This window comes from Amphiura filiformis, chromosome 3 (assembly GCF_039555335.1).
Source record: "Amphiura filiformis chromosome 3, Afil_fr2py, whole genome shotgun sequence".
NCBI classification, from domain to species: Eukaryota; Metazoa; Echinodermata; class Ophiuroidea; order Amphilepidida; family Amphiuridae; genus Amphiura; species Amphiura filiformis.
This window is the reverse complement of record NC_092630.1, coordinates 27024700-27043395: the sequence shown is the minus strand read 5'-3', so window position 1 is coordinate 27043395 and position 18696 is coordinate 27024700. Positions and strand designations below refer to the sequence as shown.

Genomic DNA, 18696 nt, shown 5'->3' with positions numbered 1-18696 from the left:
TCTGAACAAAAGACTTACGGAAACTGAAAAGATAAAAAGACCCCTTGTATCTCTTCGATTCAGCGAAATGTCCTTCTTCTACTTGAGCAGTTGCCCGAGCAACTGTTTATTGATTAATGTAGTTTAGGGGGTCTTAACAGATTTCGGATCAACCGTCATTAAGTGGGTACTGCAGTCTCCGCATCGGCTAACAGTTACGCGACACCAGCATACTGGTCATAGTAATCCTGTATTATTCATCACCATGCATCTGACACTCACAAACATGATGACGAAATGAGGAGTGTCAGATGAGCGTCGCCAGGATTTTAATCCGAATTTGCCGCGTTTTCTAGAGTGCCCGGCCTTTTTCAAACACGCAATATAGACGAATCTAATTTCACGCATTCGTACACCTTAATGGCTGCCAAAGTTGGGTCCCCGTCGGCTCCATCTGACCTAAAATGTGAAATGATGCAGCCTTGGAGGGTATTTTAAACTGCATTCTATCACCTGTGTTACACGTAGACAAAAGAATAATGACAGGGTACAACACAAAAGAATTTAACATCGAATTTTAAGCGGCTTTAATCCACCCAATTGGGCAGTCACTACACCAGTTTGGTGCATGCGGGGACCCGTCATGTCCGACCAAATCCTGACCATGACTTGGCTCGTTGGATTCGTCTATAAGTGTGTATTCGGTCTATACTCGTATATTCAACGGCTACAATAAAACAACTATGGTCCAAATACTGTTCATCCTTCATTAACGTTCCCTCTTCTAATCCACTCTCTCCCCCTGTTTCTCTCTTTCTCTCCCCTAACCCTCTCACTCACACACACACCCCCCACACACACCCCCACCCCTCCTCTCTCCCCCTTTCTCAATTCCCGTATGCGATATGCATATGAATTACATGTGTACATTACTCGAGTGTCTATTCTTTTGTAATCTCGGGAGGAAATATTTCGATGATCTATATTTTTGCACAGGGCAAAAAAGGCCCAACATCATTATTTATTTAGTTGCTCTGAAGATGACACTTGCTACAGTACTGAACGCTCACCCGCTGAGCATGCTTATCTAGGGAAATATTATTTAAATACATACCTAGAGTATCAAGTAGTTTCAAATCATGATATTGTTTTCGTATTCATTTTACTAAATCGCAAATTTGTTAACAAAGAAAAACATGCTTCTCGGTTTAACGTCAATATCATATCGAGTATTATAACATGCATTTGTCTTTTGAACAGGCGTTTGTAAAAAAAAGCGGCAAAAGCAATAAACATTTGTATTGCTAAAATGTTGTTTCTTCTCCAATAAAAGTGTACGTATGGAAACCCAGCGTATGGAAAGTTAACTTTACTACCGCGCTTGCTTTATTTAATAATGTAATACGAGGGTCATTCAAAAAGTAGTACCTCCACGCTTATAACTTTGGTTCTGTAAATGGTAGCTTCTTCAAACTTGGCACAATTATACATTGAAATATCATCTACACTTGGTTGCATATTGATACCTTTTCCAGATTTTTGTCTAAAACTAAAATAAGATTTGATATACCGGAAATGATTTTAACATTTTAATGAAAATATGTATTTATCTCTCTTACGAGACCAGCTAGATATACAAGTGTAATGATTATGCTACACACAGAAATTTGTTTTTTCTTGCTATAATTTTTTTCATTTCGCAAACCAGTTAGCAAGGATAGGTGAGTCAAACTAGTTGGCTTGGTAGGATGTTTAACATCAGGTTTTGTCTAGGACAATGGGTTTTGTCCTTAGTATAGGGTAGAGCGCCGAATCCCAGGGGCGATTACCGACTGTAATATCACTCTGGGGTACAGGATACAGATCCCCAGTTTGATGGTGAAGGCGAGCGCCACATGGGCACCTTCTTATGTGCCATCCCCTGTACACCGTGTTCAGTTATACTGTCTACAGGAGCAGGCAGTGTGGATGCTAACTGGTATTGTGTCTATCTCTTTCATCTTTCTTTCTTTCTTTCTTTCTCCCAATCATAGAGTATAAGTAGGTTGTTTTTAACATCTTGGGATGCAAATAACATCTTGCCACCACTGAGCCCCGGGCGGTGGTAAACAACCCCGGCCAACTCAGGCAGCTTGAGTGGGGTAGTGGGACCCCTGATGAAGGAAATGTCAGCTAGAGCCAAATGAGCTTTTCTTGGGGAATAGCCAACGGCATCCACAACTGGATCTGGGCAGCAGCAGATTTCAGTAGGAGATACTAGGCAGAAGATGAAGTCAATGACTGGTCTTACTGGCAGGTTTTTCTAGAGATTGGAGAGCTACTAGCTGGAGTCTAGGGAATGGTCTCCTTTCTACTGCGCAATGGTGGAAGGCAACGGCAAACCACCACCGACTAATTGCCAAGTAAACCTATGATGATGAGTACAACTAACGTAAAGAGAGATATGACACTGGATAGTGAGACCCCCAGGCCTGAAGGTGTCTCAAAAGCTACTGGGGAAGAGGTAACAGATGGCATCTGCCTGGGCATCAATGACGCTGTCACGTTAAAGCCGCAAGGAGGCGTGAAAGCTGATAATCCCAAGGAGAATGCCAGACGTAACCTCTGGAAATCAACATTGAAGATTGCGACTTGGAATGTTAGGACGATGAATCTGGGAAAGCTAGACATTCTAACAAATGAATTAGAGAGAAATGATGTGCACCTAACAGGAATTTCAGAGATGAGATGGACAGGAAAAGGACATTTCACCACACTAAGTAAACACGTTGTTTACTATTCTGGTACAGAAAGTAAAAGAGAGCATGGAGTTGCTTTTGTAGTCAATGAAGAAGTCGCCAAATGTGTTCTAGGTTATAACCCGATAAATGAAAGAATCATTTAATACCATTCGTATCCAAGGCAAACCAATGAATATGTCAGTAATCCAGGCATACGCACCCACCTCTGCATCAAGTGATGAAGAAATCCAACAATTCTATGACCAGCTACAACAGGCCATAGACAGCATTCACAAGAGAGACATTCTTGTCGTCACAGGTGACTTCAATGCTAAAGTTGGAGCAAGGAGTACCAATATAAATATGTGATGGGCAGTAATGGCTTAGGAGAACAAAATGAGAGGGGAGAGATGCTTGTTGACTTTTGCCAAGAGAACAAATTTGCAATCATCAACACCTACTTCAAACAACACCCAAGACGACTATATACCTGGTCATCACCAGATCAAAGCACCAGAAATCAGATTGATTACATCTTGGTACAAAGAAGATGGAAATCTAGTTTCATATCTGCGAAGACCCTCCCAGGAGCGGACTGTGGATCTGATCACCAACTTCTGATATCTACCATGAAAATGAAACTAAGGAGGATCAAGCGACAGCGAAAACCAGCCAGATTTGATGTAAGCAAGATCAATGACCAATACAGAGTGGAAGTTAAGAACCAGTTCCAGAGTCTAATGGAGACTGACTCCGAAGAATCTACTCCAGAAGAACTGTGGCAAAACATCAAGAAAGCAGTGACAGAAACAGCTCAAGGGACTCTTCCCAGATGTAAGAGCAAGAAAAACCCTGGCTCACAGAAGAGGTCTTCAAATTGGCTGATCAAAGAAGAAAGGTTAAAGCAAATGGTTTGAAGAACAAAGATCAACGTGGAGAGTATCGTGAGTTGAACAGGAAAATCCAGCAACAAATCAGAAGAGATAAAACTTCTTTCATCACCAAGAAATGTGCTGAAGTGGAAAAGGATAGTGTATCAGACAACACCAAAGATATGTATAAAAATATCAAAGCACTGACTTCCAAACCTGTTCCAAGACTCAACGTACTGAAGGATGAAAATGGAACCATCCTAACGGAGGTTGAAGAAATTAAATCAAGATGGAAACAATACTGTGAAAAATTATATGCATCTCAAGAAGACAATGCAGAGGAGGAAGATGGGGTTGAAAGCGAAGACACTGACAGTGAACCAGAGATCCTGTTGAGTGAGGTTAACCAAGCAATGAAGAGGCTCAAGAATGGTAAATCACCAGGAATTGACAACATCCAGGCAGAACTGTTGAAAGAGCGGGAAGGGGAAGGTGTTGCAATAATTCACAGACTATGTAACAAGATTTGGCACAGTAAAGAATGGCCAGAGGACTGGAAAAAGGCTGTATTCCTACCTTTACCAAAGAAGGGAGACACAAGGGAATGTGCTAACAACCGCACCATCGCCTTAATTTCACATGCTAGTAAAGTCCTCCTCCATATCATTGCTGAGAGAATTAGAAATCATCTTGAGAATGAATTACCACCAGAGCAGGCTGGCTTTAGAAGGGGAAGAGGGACAAGAAACCAAATTGGCAATTTGAGGAAAAAAAAAAAAAAAATAGGGAATTCCAGCAACCATTATACCTTTGCTTCATTGACTACTCAAAGGCATTTGATTGTGTGCGGCATAGGCAGCTGTGGAGAATAATGAAAGAAATGGGGTTCTCCGAGCATGTGACTGACCTGATTTGCTCATTATATCACAACCAAGAAGCCACCGTTAGAACAGAGAGTGGAGACAGTGAGTGGTTCACTATTGGCCAAGGCGTTCGTCAAGGATGCATTCTGTCACCGTACCTTTTCAACATATATGCAGAGTACATCATGAGGAGAGCATTTGTTGGTGTTACAGGTCAGGTGTCAGTCGGAGGACGAAAGATTAACAACCTCAGATACGCTGACGACACCACCCTTATTGCAAAGTCATCAGATGAGCTTCAGGACCTTATAGACAGAGTAAAAGCAAGTAGTGAGGAATTTGGGCTGCATCTCAATGTCAAGAAAACAAAGATAATGATCTGTGGAGGAGATACAAATCAGCAAGTGAAGGTGAATGGAGAAGATGTGGAACAAGTTGACACTTTCAACTTTCTGGGATCACTAATAGACAATGCAGGGGGCAGTTCACAGGAAATCAGAAGACGCCTAGCCATGGCAAGATCATCGGCAATTGCGTTGACAGATATATGGAAAGACAGAGGTATTTCTAAAGCTACCAAGATTCATATTATGGATGCTCTGGTTTTCCCGATTGCCTTGTATGGCTGTGAAACGTGGGCGGTTGGAATGACAGATAAATTGGCGTATTTTGGCCACATTTCTAGAAGAGATGGTGACAGCATTGAGAAGATAATTATGCAAGGTCACATAGAAGGCAGTCGTAGAAGAGGTAGACAGAAGCTTAGATGGACTGATGGAATTAAACAATTAACAGGCCTTTCTCTCGTCGCAGCCCACCGTCTGGCTCAAGACAGAAGCTGCTGGAATACCATCATCAACAGGGTCACAAAGGGTCAGTCATGACCCATAGGACCACGACGACGACGATGTAAAAAATATACATAACATTAGGTAGCATATGAACTCCCAAACAAATAGGTATTTTTTACATAACCATGAATTATGTAAAAATAACATAGCAGATAAGTAAAAAAAATACTATGGCTATTAAGTAAAATATTTACATAACTTTTATGTAGAATTTTTTACCTCGGCTATTAGGTATTTTACTACATAATTGTTATGTATTTTTTAAACAACTTATGTAAAACATACATAACATTTATGTAGCATATGAACCCCATAACAAATAGGTATTTTTCACACAACCTTGAATTTTTTTTTAAAAACATACCAGTTAAGCAAAAAAATACTTCATTATTAGGTAGGATTGGGGCTTTCTTTCTTTCTTTCTTTCTGTTTTATTTTACGCTGAAACATAATTCATGATAGATTTGAAGTCATCAGCTCTTGGTCAACTGTCAGATTCGTTCAACAATACAATTTCATGCATGCAATATTTTATTTTGTTTTGTTTTCCTTTTATCAGTTCAACCCGCTATCTAGTGAATGTTCAATGTAATTTGTAAAGCATTTCTCTCTCGCATGTATTATGATACAATGCTATAATAATACACTAATACTACTAATGCTGGTTTCATACTACCCTGCCGCTTGCCGCTGAGCGGCGTGGCGCACGCGTATTGCCGACAAACGGACACAATCAAGGTTTGTCATTGGTTGAAACGCCCTGCCGCTTGCCGCAGCGGCAAGCGGCAGGAAAGTATGCTGGAGGCTTTAGCCACTGAAATGTTTCGAGCCTAATTCCATCACGTCTACACCGTATTACATCGCCATCTATCTCAACACACATATTGCTATACCATGTATACTAGGGTGATTCACAAAAAATGAAATTGGTATTTTTCAACGGGACACCCCCTCATTTTGTTCATTTTGATAATAAAATCATACCTGCAAAATATGAAAAAATTCAAAAAAAGTTTAGGGGGTGCTACCGGTCAATTAACTTTTGTACACAAAGTCAATGGGATTTATGAGCCATTTTCTTTACAACACAAAAAAGCCATGTTAATTTTCCTTGATTGTGCCAAAAATATTTGATCATAGTGTGAGTAATGTCCTTAAAATAAATGCTAAAGAAAATTGTAAAAATGTTAACCCGCTTTCCAGAAAATTGCATTTTTGTGAAAACTGTTACATTTGGGGCAAGGCAGTTGCTGGAACAGCCAAAATATCATGGTGACCCCAATTTATATACATTTCTTTTCAACCATGGTGAATCTAATCCTTCCTGTGGTCATTCAATTCAAACAATACAAATCTTCATCAGGTATGGCCATAATGACCACCCCTGATACAGATGTATGGATTTTGATAGTTACTATTACATAAGATTTCAAAAGCTGGTATCACCATTGGGGTAAACTAATATGTGAAGAATTTTAATCTTTTTTTTTATCAACAGTTCAGTTCAATAAGGTATAAATTTGGGGTGCCTGGTGGGATTCCAGGGGATATTCCAGGGTATTCTTTTCTTGAGCTACACTCCCTCTGTCACTTTTGAAACATTTTTTATTATTACAGTCAACTATGAACTTTAATTTGGTAAAAACCCATGTTTTCACAAAGTTAGGTATATCATTGAACATTTACTTCAGTTTTGCAAGCCTGGTAGAATATTTAGGCCCTGAAATAAGCGTTTGAAATTTTTGACAAAAAATCCCATTGACTTTGTGTACAAAAGTTCATTGACCGGTAGCACCCCCTAAACTTTTTTGAATTTTTTTCATATTTTGCAGGTATAATTTTATTACCAAAATGAACAAAATGAGGGGGTGTCCCGTTGAAAAATACCAATTTCATTTTTTGTGAATCACCCTAATGTATACACGCAGTGTCCGGGCGCAGTATACAGTACGTACAGTGTCGTACTGTAATGAATGTCGTAGCACGTAATCATGATCGCGGCAAGCAGGGCGGCGCCACAGGGGGGGCAAGGGGGGCAATTGCCCCCCCTATGATTTTCAAAAAAAGAGGTAAAAGGAAGGAAAAGTGAAAGAGAAGAAGGAGAGAGAAAAGGAGGGAGAGAAAGAGAGGAGGAGAAGTAGAAAAGGAGCCATTCCCTCCATGGCCATGGTTAGAAGGAGGAAACTCCCCCCTTCGGACATCTTGCCCTTTGTGGAATGCTGACCTACAAGGTTTTAAAGTTGTTGGTTTTTATATTTTGGGCCCATTTTGGTAATTTTTCCCCATAAAAGTCACATGGCCTCTCTTGCCTTTTCTCCCAACTACTTTAAAAATCATGGCTATACGTCACTTTTCTGTGTCATGCAGCAATTTGCTTTCAGTCCGATATCACACAACTTTTACGGGGTCCCATCACATTGTATATCCAAAACCTATACTAGAACGCCACATTTTACAAGAACCTAATTACTAGAACCTCATACTAGGACCTAATATTTTCGCTCGCAAATGGTGGGCAAATGTTGTCCTTTTCTGACTGAAAAAGCATACAGAACTGGGTTTTTTTTTCATTCGCTACGCTCGCAAAGTGGACCTTTTCGGCTTTTCGTGATCATAGGGGGCGACTACTTCCCGCCTACGCTCCTGATTTCGGCTTTCAGTTTGAAATATTTCCAACCTCAAGACACCCCCCATTCATATCGTTTTATCGTGCCAATTTATTAAAAAAACGGCATATCATATACATGCAACTGACTTAACACACCGCGTTGCGACCAGAGGCGTAGGCTAGATCCGGCCTGGGGTGTGCTGGGGTATAAATCCCCCCAATATTTTGATAGGGTAGATGGTCGATGGTCCATACAATCATTCCCCAATGTTGACGCCTGTATGGGTTTCTGACCAAAGTAACCTCATATTTGGCCATTTTAGCCTAAAATGTGCCAATTTTTTCACGCTTCGCGCGACTTTCTTTAACATTTCCAGCATATTTCAATTCGTGCACATTTGTACCATGAACTTAATTTGTTGCCAAAAGGTACTGGATTCACTAGAGTAGGTCCATACCTAAAACCAGCGGGCTGAAAGTCGGGCCCGTGAATGAAATCCATAAAAATATGAGGTTGGAAAATAAATAAATAACCCTAAAATGGGTGAAAATGGTGCATCAAATGGCTTCATTTGTGCTTTCATTTTGAAAATTTTCCAAATTCTGAGGGGGGCACATCCCCCCTCAGACACCCCCCTGAGTCGCGCAAGCGCGACGGCCGGCGCTGTCGCGCCGCATAACAAATTTCACAAATTGTTTTGCCCCCCCTATCAAAATACCCTGGCGCCGCCCCTGGCGGCAAGTACGCTGCAATGTCAATTCCAATGTTGATAAATCTAGTAAATGAACCCATAAATAGCCATTTTTAATGTCTCAAAGATATCCATACATGAGCTTATCGAACGAATCTCCAGTTTGGTTCCAACTTATGACTTCGAAACCTACCTATTTGAATGATGTTTCAGGAGGCATGCGCTACACGATCACATACACGTCGTGTCCGCCATGATTGCTTTCGGTCGGCGCTATATTCTTACCTAAAATAGGTAAAAACTACATAAACTCGGCAAAATATCTGGCCAATGTATGTTTTGCCTTTCGAATAGGTGCATTTTAAAATTACATAACAACTGGTAAAACATTTTGATGAAATTTTACTTAACCTGTGTAAAAAATTGTCGAAATTATACACAACATCATTATACTTGGTATTTTTTTACATAATGAAGGTCCGATTTTTCTGTGTGTAGCAGATTATAACTGAAACAACATCAAATGTGTAACCAAATATCACAATCAGTTATAAATATGCATTTTATCGTTAAACCCCATTGGACAAATTGTTCCAAAGATATGAGCAGTTGAGGTGTTTCCAAAACAATAGGAAAGAGAAGAAACTATTTCCTTTGTTTGACTTTGTTCCGACTGATATTTGCTTTATCACATCACATATGTCATTTAACTTGCAAAACGTTTCTACGAATTGTCCCATCTGTGTAATTGTCATTCAAGCAAAAATATAATTCACTATTATAGGTTTTGCGAGATATAGATGCATTATGCAGTATTATTAATGATATTCATAATCACAAATCGGAGCAGGCGTCGACCATACGGACCAAAATACTCTACTACATCCCTAAAACTGTAAATGCAGTTGATATCATCTGTAAATTGAATTATTAAATGGCTTCGTCAACGGTATCACTTGCCAAACATGTTCTTCGACTTACAAGATCCAGTAACGTGAACTTTCACCGAGTCAGAGACAAGGTATGGTAAAATGTTATAGTTCTTAAATATACGACGTAGATATAGTTGTGTCTTGTTTCTCACATGTTGTACCCATGGCCGGATGGGCCCTTTTTAAAACTCGAACACACCATGTTTTGGACTAAATTATGGTAAAATTTTATGCGCGAAAGCGCACTAGCCCTTTAAATAGCAAAATTCACCTTCATTTTGGGCTAAAATTGTCTGAAATTGACATTTTGACCTGGCCCCCAAAAAGGTAAATCCGACCCTGGTTGTACCAAGTTGGGCATTGTTGTAACGTACTTTTAGATTTTGTCCGAAGTATAGTGATGTAATTATTGTTCTTTGCAAATCTGTTAAAAGATATTATGATTTTGCACATAAACTTAAATATGTGCACTTTATAATCACACTAATAGTCATACTTATCCAGCAGTCTTCTGGTCATGCTGGTTGATAACAAAGTTATCATGGTTATGATGCACTCAATGTTCTGGACAACTTCTGCGGAGATCATTGTTCAGCAAAGCCCACTGCAGGCTTGAATTTATATAATTATCCTTTGTGTATACATTCCTCGCACAGATGACAATTTCCAAAATGGTGCTGCTTGTTCCAATTAAGCACTTTCTCCGGGCTTTTCTCGCACAGTCACCACTTTATACATTGACAGATGTGTTGTTTTATAATCCAGACTTCAGCAAGTCAACAGAAGAATATATTCCCTTTTTTTGTTTGGAATGAAATGCTTGTGATCCTGTTGCTGCTCTTAATCTTCAAATTCATTTGTAAAATATCAAGGAGTAAATTGATGGGAGCATACCTAGCTGAATATTAAAATGATAAAGGGCGATAGTTTTGGGTCCTTCTAGTTTCTATAATAGCTATAAAGAAGGCTCACTTAAATAACTGAAATTTAAGTGAAAATCAGGCTTTTTTTAATGATTTATGGGCCAAATTTAAAATTTCCTAACCATTTTTGGTGCAAATTTCTCAAAGTTGGTCACAATTTAAAGAAATTGAAAAACCGTTCGTAGATATTTTTATTTAGTTTTTAAAAATTAATAAAAAGAAATTTTGAATAAAAAGAAATTTGGGCCAAAAGCCCCGTTTTTTTATTTTCTCCAAAACTGATCAATTTTGCCCAAATTTGGCCTCACAGATGGATTCACCGAGTCATTTTCATACTAAATATGTATACTTTTATATACTTCAGACCAACAGTTCAGAAGGCCCAAAAGTTTCCATAAATCCAGGGTTAAGATAAAATGTTGTTGGATTCCACGCCCTTATTCGACGTTAATCTATCATCGTGACTGCATGTCTTTTCCTAGGTTAGAGTTGTCGATGGTAGTCCAGGTCATTTGAGGTGTGAAATGTTAGTGGAAGAAGAGCATTGTAATTGCCATGGAACTCTTCATGGAGGGATGATGGCTACACTCATAGATGATATCGGCGGATTAGCCAATGTGACGGCCCTTAAAGATGGTTCTCCTGATATACCTGCTCTCACTGTTCACAGCAATATCAGGTAATATGTCGGTGTGGATACTGTACATGTATATGATTCATGGGGTGGGGGTATCGGTATTAATATAGATGCATTTGTAGTATTGTTGATAAAAAGCTATAAAACAATTGAAACATAGGTAAAGCCAATGAAAAAGTAATTCACTACTTTAGCTTTCGCCGTCTCTGCTTTTCTCGCGCCTGCTTGCACATTTACCGGAAGTGATAATATTTTTGTTTTGAGCAGTAGACAGTGGCGGCGCCAGGAATTTTTTCCGGGGGGGGGCATTGAGGGGGCAAAGTGAATTTCAGGGGGGCAATCAACAAATATTGCACAACAATCTTTCTTGTATTTTTTTTCTGTTACTATATTTTCCATTCTATCCATTATTGTTTTTGGTGTAGGAGTGCTGAGTCTGGAAGTTTAAATACGCCAAAATCGTAAAAAGGGGGCCAGAGCAATCAACAGCGACGAAGGTATCGTCTCTCTCGATCACGTTTACGATCCACTGCTCAAAACAAAACATCATTACTTGAAAAGAAAAGTCCAGATAGTAGGGCGAATCCACTAGTTCTTCAACAGCCACGCATGGCGATTTTGTTCCGCCGTGTTTAAGAGATAGGGACTGAACGACGCACCCGGGACGACGCAGTTTAAGCACAACACCTGTGCGACATATAGATACGTTTCCTTCCCACTACGAATGCACCGCTGCCATTCATCAGCTGAAATGACTCATTTTTACAATCTGTGCAGGCTAATTACGCATCTGCAACGCTGAGCATTCAAGGCCCTGACCGAAGGTTACCATATTCGATCAACACATATATTCAACTGCAAGTCTTGCGATATAGGCTTTTACAAATACCAAAAATAACGGGATATATTCAAGGATTTGAGATCATAGATGTAATCATACACTGAATATCAATAGTAAATACACCTCCATACGAGCCCGTACATGTTACTTTTTTCATTATAGCTAGGAATAAATACCAGAAATGATTTAAAGTGGCGGTCACTCAATTCATATCATTCATGTCAATGCAACTATGTGCTTGATGAATGTGCTCTTATTGTCACTGAGTTTTCAATTCTATACAGACAAGCTTTATTGTCCGACGTTCAACAATAGGATTTTGCCTGGTTATTTTGAAAGACAACTCGTAACTGAATTTATCGATTGGTTAGCCAATGAGGTATAATTCCGGGAAAAACGAGCTACCTTATTGGTCAAATACCAATTGCTCACCGAGTGCGGAGAATAAATTAAGCTGATTTTGTAACTTAGCACCTACTCTCAGCAGCTGGCTGGCCCGGGGGGTCACTCCCATTGTGGCCTGTACACCATTCGCGATAATCAACTTTTGAAAAGCACCCTAAACAAGGATTTAACCCTTGGCTAAAACGATACCCTAAACAGGTAACACGCGCCTGTTTTCACCCCTAAACAAGGATTTTATTCCTTGCATCAAATTTCATACCCTAAATTTCATTTCCGCGTATTAGCAATTGCAATTTTGCTACCCTTCTTTCCAATTGTTCATGTTATTGACACCCTAAACACGATACGCGCGTATCGTGCCTACCCACGAAAAACTGCCCTTTTTACGCGTTTTTATTATCGCGGATGGTGTACAGGCCACAATGGGAGTGACACCCCCGGGCTGGCGGGTCATTTTATATAGCTATGCGCTTTTGCTGCAGGTCGTATTTCTATTGGTTCGTTTACTGCCTGTACAAAATAGTTACCTGATGTGGGCGATGTGCGGCGAAACCTAAAGTAGTGAGTTACTTTTTCAATGGATTTGCCTAGCAAAATTTTGAATTATTCTATATCTCGCCTTTTTTTCATGCAGCTACCTTAGCGTTGCAGCACCAGGCCAAGTCATTACAATAACTGCAGACATACTGAAGAAAGGCAACACGCTAGCATACGCTGCCGTCTCAATTCTGAATCAAAGTGGAGAATTAGTGGCAGTAGGACATAATGTATTGCAGCTGGGCAAACCACGAAATGGGATGAGCTACACTATGTTTCAGAAAAGTCCAATTCACAAGCTTTAATTAAATGAAGGTTGCACTCTCGTAGCACTAAAAATAAAGAAATTGTTAAAATTCGCCTAATTGGGCGGAAAAAAATGTAAAAAAGTGAAAGTCCAATTCAAGCTTTAATTCAATGTTGGTCGCACTCTCGTAGCACTTTTATTTAAAAAAATAAACAAATTGTTAAAGGTCTCCCAATTCTCAGGTGCAATCTGTGTACAAACTCTAAGCCCGAAAGATGCGTTATTTAATGAGAAACGGCCGGTCCTTTGTTTTAACATTTTGAGCCCTGGGGCCCATGCTATTTGACATATGGGGTTCATGTACATCGTGTTCATATGTTAAAGTATAATTCTCAAGCGCTATCAGTATACCACGTACAGACGTACAGGTGAGGTGTTAGCACTGTCAGTCTCTCTAGACTCTAGCTAGCAATTGGTAAATCCTTTAAATGTTGCAGCTGCACCGAATGTTACTGTATTTTGCTGGCCATGAACTTGGAAGCTGCATGCCTGCAAACCTAGTAGAGTTCTACGATAAACACAAACTAATTTTCATTTAAGAGATTCAAGACAAGTAAAGATTCTGCAAAACATAATGATAAAATTGGATGGTTTTTGTTCACCCAATACTACAAATTTATTGGTCTCGCTATGAGTTTTAAAATATATTTTAAAACTGTGATTTTTACCAAACATACTTCTTCTTCTACAGATTACATGGTACAATAATAAGATTTGGACATTGACCGTAGGCCAAAAAAAAGTGTTTGTTTGCCCAGACATGGGGTAGAAAGGAGTGGGTCGGTAAGCCCCCATGTCACAAGGGAAAAAGCGGTAAATCGCACATTATTTCAGACGATGGTGGACTACATTATTCACTGTGGCAACAGCCAATATCGTAAACAAAACAGACAATATGACGGCAACACTGCCTGGACATTGGACGCCCCGTGCTGAGTTGTGTTTTTAGCTCTATTGGCCCCGTTACAGAAAAAAATGCACAAAATATATTTCTCAGTGAATGTATAAATTTTCACATAAATAAATATTTTTGGATTCAAAATAAATGTGAAGAAAAAAAAAATTATAGCCGGGAGTGAGCGGGACTCGATCTCGGGACCCTATGCACCGCAGGCGAGACCCGTTACCATTAGACCAAGCGAACCGTCATACACAACGGGGGAAATTTTAGGTATATATCATAAACATACCGTGCGTTATTCATACAAAACATTCAAAAAACAGTACTTACAATGAGGTTCACTGGCGAACCTCAACGGATTTAGACTGATAAAATAGTGCTTAATAACATACGTACAGTTTTGGAATAATTTGAGACATTTTTGTGTTTACGTGTAAAACCAATGACAACGTCAAAATTCAGCCAATCTTGGCCGGCCCCCCCTGCATTATTTCACATTATTTGCACATTATTTGCAGAATCTCTCCTCTTTTTTCAGATTATAAGCTTACTTACCAGAAATTGTGGGAAATTTTGGCAATCTTAGCGTTTTTGAGCGATTTTGCTCATTTTACCGCGTTTTCCCTTGTGACATGGGGGCTATATCCAGTGGCGGATTTAGAGGGGGGCGCACGCGGCGCGCGCCCCCTCTATTTTGTGCAGATCGGCGCCTGACTCTGTGTATTTTTGCAGAGTGGCGCCTGACTTTGTGTGTGGGCGCCGAGCCGCGGCGGCGGTGGCTCGGCGCCCCCCTCTATTGAAAATTCCTGGATCCGCCCCTGATATCACCCGCCTTACAACAAATTTTTTGAAGGGAAAAAAATGCATTGTGGGTGGGGGGGCGCGTTGGGGGGTCCAAAAAAATAAAATGTTCGAAATTGCCCATACTTTCAACCCCTGCAATTTGAAGGCAGTCAATATATAGGATATTGCCCAATTTGAGTTCCAAAATGTGGCTTTACCACAGGGTTCAATGGGAGAATTCAAACTTTAAATGATTTTTTCCGGAATTTCAAGTGCTTTTTTCCTCTGTCGTCAAAAAAATAGAATTGATCGCACATTAAAGTTTCTTTTCGAGAACGCACATATTACTTACGTACTTTGACTTAAAAAAAAAAAAAAAAAAAAAAAAGCGGGAAATTTAAATCAAATTTGCTCCACAGATCCAAAGTACACAATGTGCTTACACAATGATACAGCACCTTACCTGCATATGTCCAATGTGTGAAATGCAGCCAATGGGCTGTTCCAGTTAAAATCCTTACACCCTCTTTTATGATGGAGTTCATGACGTCAATCTTGCACGGAGGAGTGTGGATATCAAATGTAGTCACCCATTCAGGCAACTCCATTTGATATTCACGCTCCCTGTGTGGAAGATGTCTTTGCCGGGTGGGGAGTATGGAATTCAAATGGAATAGCCCAACATTTCTTCTTTTGTAGGATTTGAAGGATTTCAATATTTAGCTCGTTTCAGTTCATGATTTTAAATTTGAAATCACTCACCTTAAAAAAAATAAAAAAATCCGTAGGGGGGGGTAATTTTGCTCCACATCTGTGTGCTGTACATACTCAATGTGTAATTTGACTGCCACACTCTTGCAGCCAATGGGCTATTCCATTTGACATGCATACACCCCCTAGATGGAGGTCATGACCTCAATCGCGCAAACAGAGGTGTAGATATCAAATGGAATCACCTATTCAGGTAACTTCATTTGAAATTCACACTCCCTGTGTGGAAGATTAAGGGCATGTCTTCCATAGGGGTGTATGGATTTTAACTGGAATAGCCCAATGGTTTAATCACCTGTTTGAGTTCTGCATGTAAAATCATCTGCAAGTAAAGCCCCCATGTCACAAGGGAAAAAGCGGTAAATCGCACATTATTTCACATTATTTGCACATTATTTGCAGAATCTCTCCTCTTTTTTCAGATTATAAGCTTACTTACCAGAAATTGTGGGAAATTTTGGCGATCTTAGCGTTTTTGAGCGATTTTGCTCATTTTACCGCGTTTTCCCTTGTGACATGGGGGCTTCGGTAGGTCGATAAGTTCCTTTTTTTTTTCTTTTTTTGTGTATCTGTACACGTGTTGCAGCAAGTGGGGTAAGAGTAAACATACGACATTCAGCCTTACATTTTGTACGTGTGTCAAACTTTAATGTATTTCAACCTTACCATATAAAGTTTAATCTCTTTGGCAACAAAACCTTGATAAAGATGCTTGTTGCAAGGGTGACGGGCTGGGAGCTTGTAGTAGGGCCTACATAATCCCAGACCACTCGTCATGCTTGGTTCTATTGGTCTTTTCGATAAATCCCATTAGCCTTTGCGAGGCGAGTACACCTGAGAACTCGTCATGTGACGTCAAATGACGAGTTCTCAGGTGTACTCGCAAAGGCTTATGGACTTACCGAAAAGGTCAATTGATGTTGATTGATTGTAAAGGGCTAAATGGGAAAAATAAAAGTTGTGATTGCCAGGAATATTAACTTTCAAGTGTCATTTGGCATTTTTATAGGAAAAAAACATCCTTTTCTTTATTTTATATCATTGTAAAAAAACCAACTTGTTTGATGTTTTTCGAATTTTTTGGGTCGGTCGAGTCTGGGTAAACAAACCCTTTTTTTGGCCTTACTGGCTCACTACAGCCATGCTACAGCATTGCTATTCAGGTGCAAACAAAAAACCGTAGCCATGTTAACATTCTGCGTTATCTGTGCTTCTACAAGGGGGTGTTGGTGTTATGAGATGTTTAGATGGTGGATGTTTCCCTACCTTTTAGTCTTTTGGTATATTAAATTTGATGTTACATTCCAATTGTCCAGTAGGCCTAGGACCTGCTCAGAACGCGCTGTTGGATACTATTATTTTCTTCTTCGGCATGTCCATCATATAATAATTATACGAATGCTTTGGTCAAAATGAATTATCAATATTCATTTTATTTTATTTTATTTGTATTTGTATTTGTATTTGTATTTTTATTTTATTTTAATTTTAATTTTGATTTAATTTAATTTAATTTAATTAAATTAAATAAAATTATATTAAATTAAATTAAATTTAATTTAATTTAATTTAATTTAATTTAATTTAATTTAATTAATTTTAACGTAATTTAATTTAATTTAATTTAATTTTTTTAATTTAATTTAATTTTAATTATATAGATCGATTTATTTAATTATATGGTTATATATCATTCATTCATTCATTCATTCATTCATTCATTCATTCATTCATTCATCAGTAATTAATAGTTACTTAATTATTTGCCTTCCACACAAGAGAAACTTGAAACTATTGGTTAACCCACTTTGGTAAGTAGCCATCCCCCTGACAAGTTGGGACATTTTGGCCCTGTGGGCACCACTCTTGTCATAAAGGGTACATTGTTGACATTAAAATATTAACATCAATAATTGAGGCTTTGTTAATTGCTCATCTTCCAGTACACTTCAGTAGGATTAAAATAATTAAAGTAGAACGCTAGAATAGATTATCCTTGCAGAAGTGGAACAGTATAAAGCATGTTGACAATACCTGTCTGCATTGAAGACATTTGTTGTGTGCACTGAGTTCGCAGAGGAGGTATATGTATGAGCTCTCCCTGGCAAAAAACACACAACTTACCAGGGGGAACAGCTACAAATGTTACGGTGGGACATTCTAAATAATATTTTGTCTACTGCATTTTATTCCCGTTTTTATTATTAGTAGTAGTAAATGGTTAATTAACTAGTTTAAATAACATATTATTTCACACATAGACCTACATTATTAATGTGAGCAATGCACTACTTCATCAATGATCAATACACATCTACAGTAGACGCGCGCAAGTAATGTACTACTAGGCCTACACTTCATATGCGAGTAGCTAAGCCGTTGGATGAGCGTAAATTAAAATAAAATTGCACCTGTACAGTATGTTTAAAGTCTGTTTTAATTTCAATGGTATGGTCGTTCATATATAGCATATACTTGTGGTGTGTGACAGTGTGAGACCAACCGGTTGATTTTTGATGTAATCTGATGTTAATTTGTGCTATCTACTGAAGATAGCTCGAGACAAACGGTACCGAGGTGCCATATAAGCCTATACATCTATCAGCGAGTTGAATTGCTAGTGAGTGCACACCATAGGAATCTCCTATATCCTTGTTTGAAAAGTCACAGTGTTTCAAACGAGGAAACGTGCAACACGACTGAATATAATACATTAGGAAAGGCTTAAAAACATAGGCCCTGATTCATATTTAGGCCTGGGAAATAGATTGTCTGTGAAAAATGAGCAGGATCCGACTTTTTATGAAGATTTGGCTAAGCTTTCAAAATGTGTTACATTTCAGAAACACCAAGCTATTTGTGAGCCGGCGTAAGCTGTATATTATATAGGGTGATCTAACTAGTCAGCAATTTTCTGGGAAAAACCCGCTGGACTCCGTATGATTTCTCTGGACTGGATGTCTTCAGCTGACCTTCAACTTGCAAAAAGTGTAAGTTTTGAAGAGCTAGCGCTGAAGTCAAGAAAATGACGTTTTCCCGGAACCTATTTGTACAGAAAGTCAATGGAGGTTATT

At 39.0% G+C, this 18696-nt stretch overlaps 1 protein-coding gene across 1 annotated transcript; it reads left to right on the top strand.

Annotated features, from left to right (window-relative positions):
• The first annotated feature begins 2395 nt into the window (after positions 1-2395).
• Positions 2396-3068, top strand: LOC140147166 (craniofacial development protein 2-like). The gene is made up of 2 exons (XM_072168945.1): positions 2396-2738; positions 2881-3068. The coding sequence occupies exons 1-2, from the start codon at positions 2396-2398 to the stop codon at positions 3066-3068; spliced, it is 531 nt and encodes a 176-aa protein (XP_072025046.1).
• The last annotated feature ends 15628 nt before the right edge of the window (positions 3069-18696 follow it).

Excerpts from the sequence above, each read along its gene's own strand:
- LOC140147166 (XM_072168945.1), top strand. The coding sequence starts at position 2,396 with ATGAGTACAACTAACGTAAAGAGAGATATGACACTGGATAGTGAGACC. Across the intron at positions 2,739-2,880 it reads AGGACATTTCACCACACTAA|GCAAACCAATGAATATGTCA; the intron begins GTAAACACGTTG and ends TTCGTATCCAAG.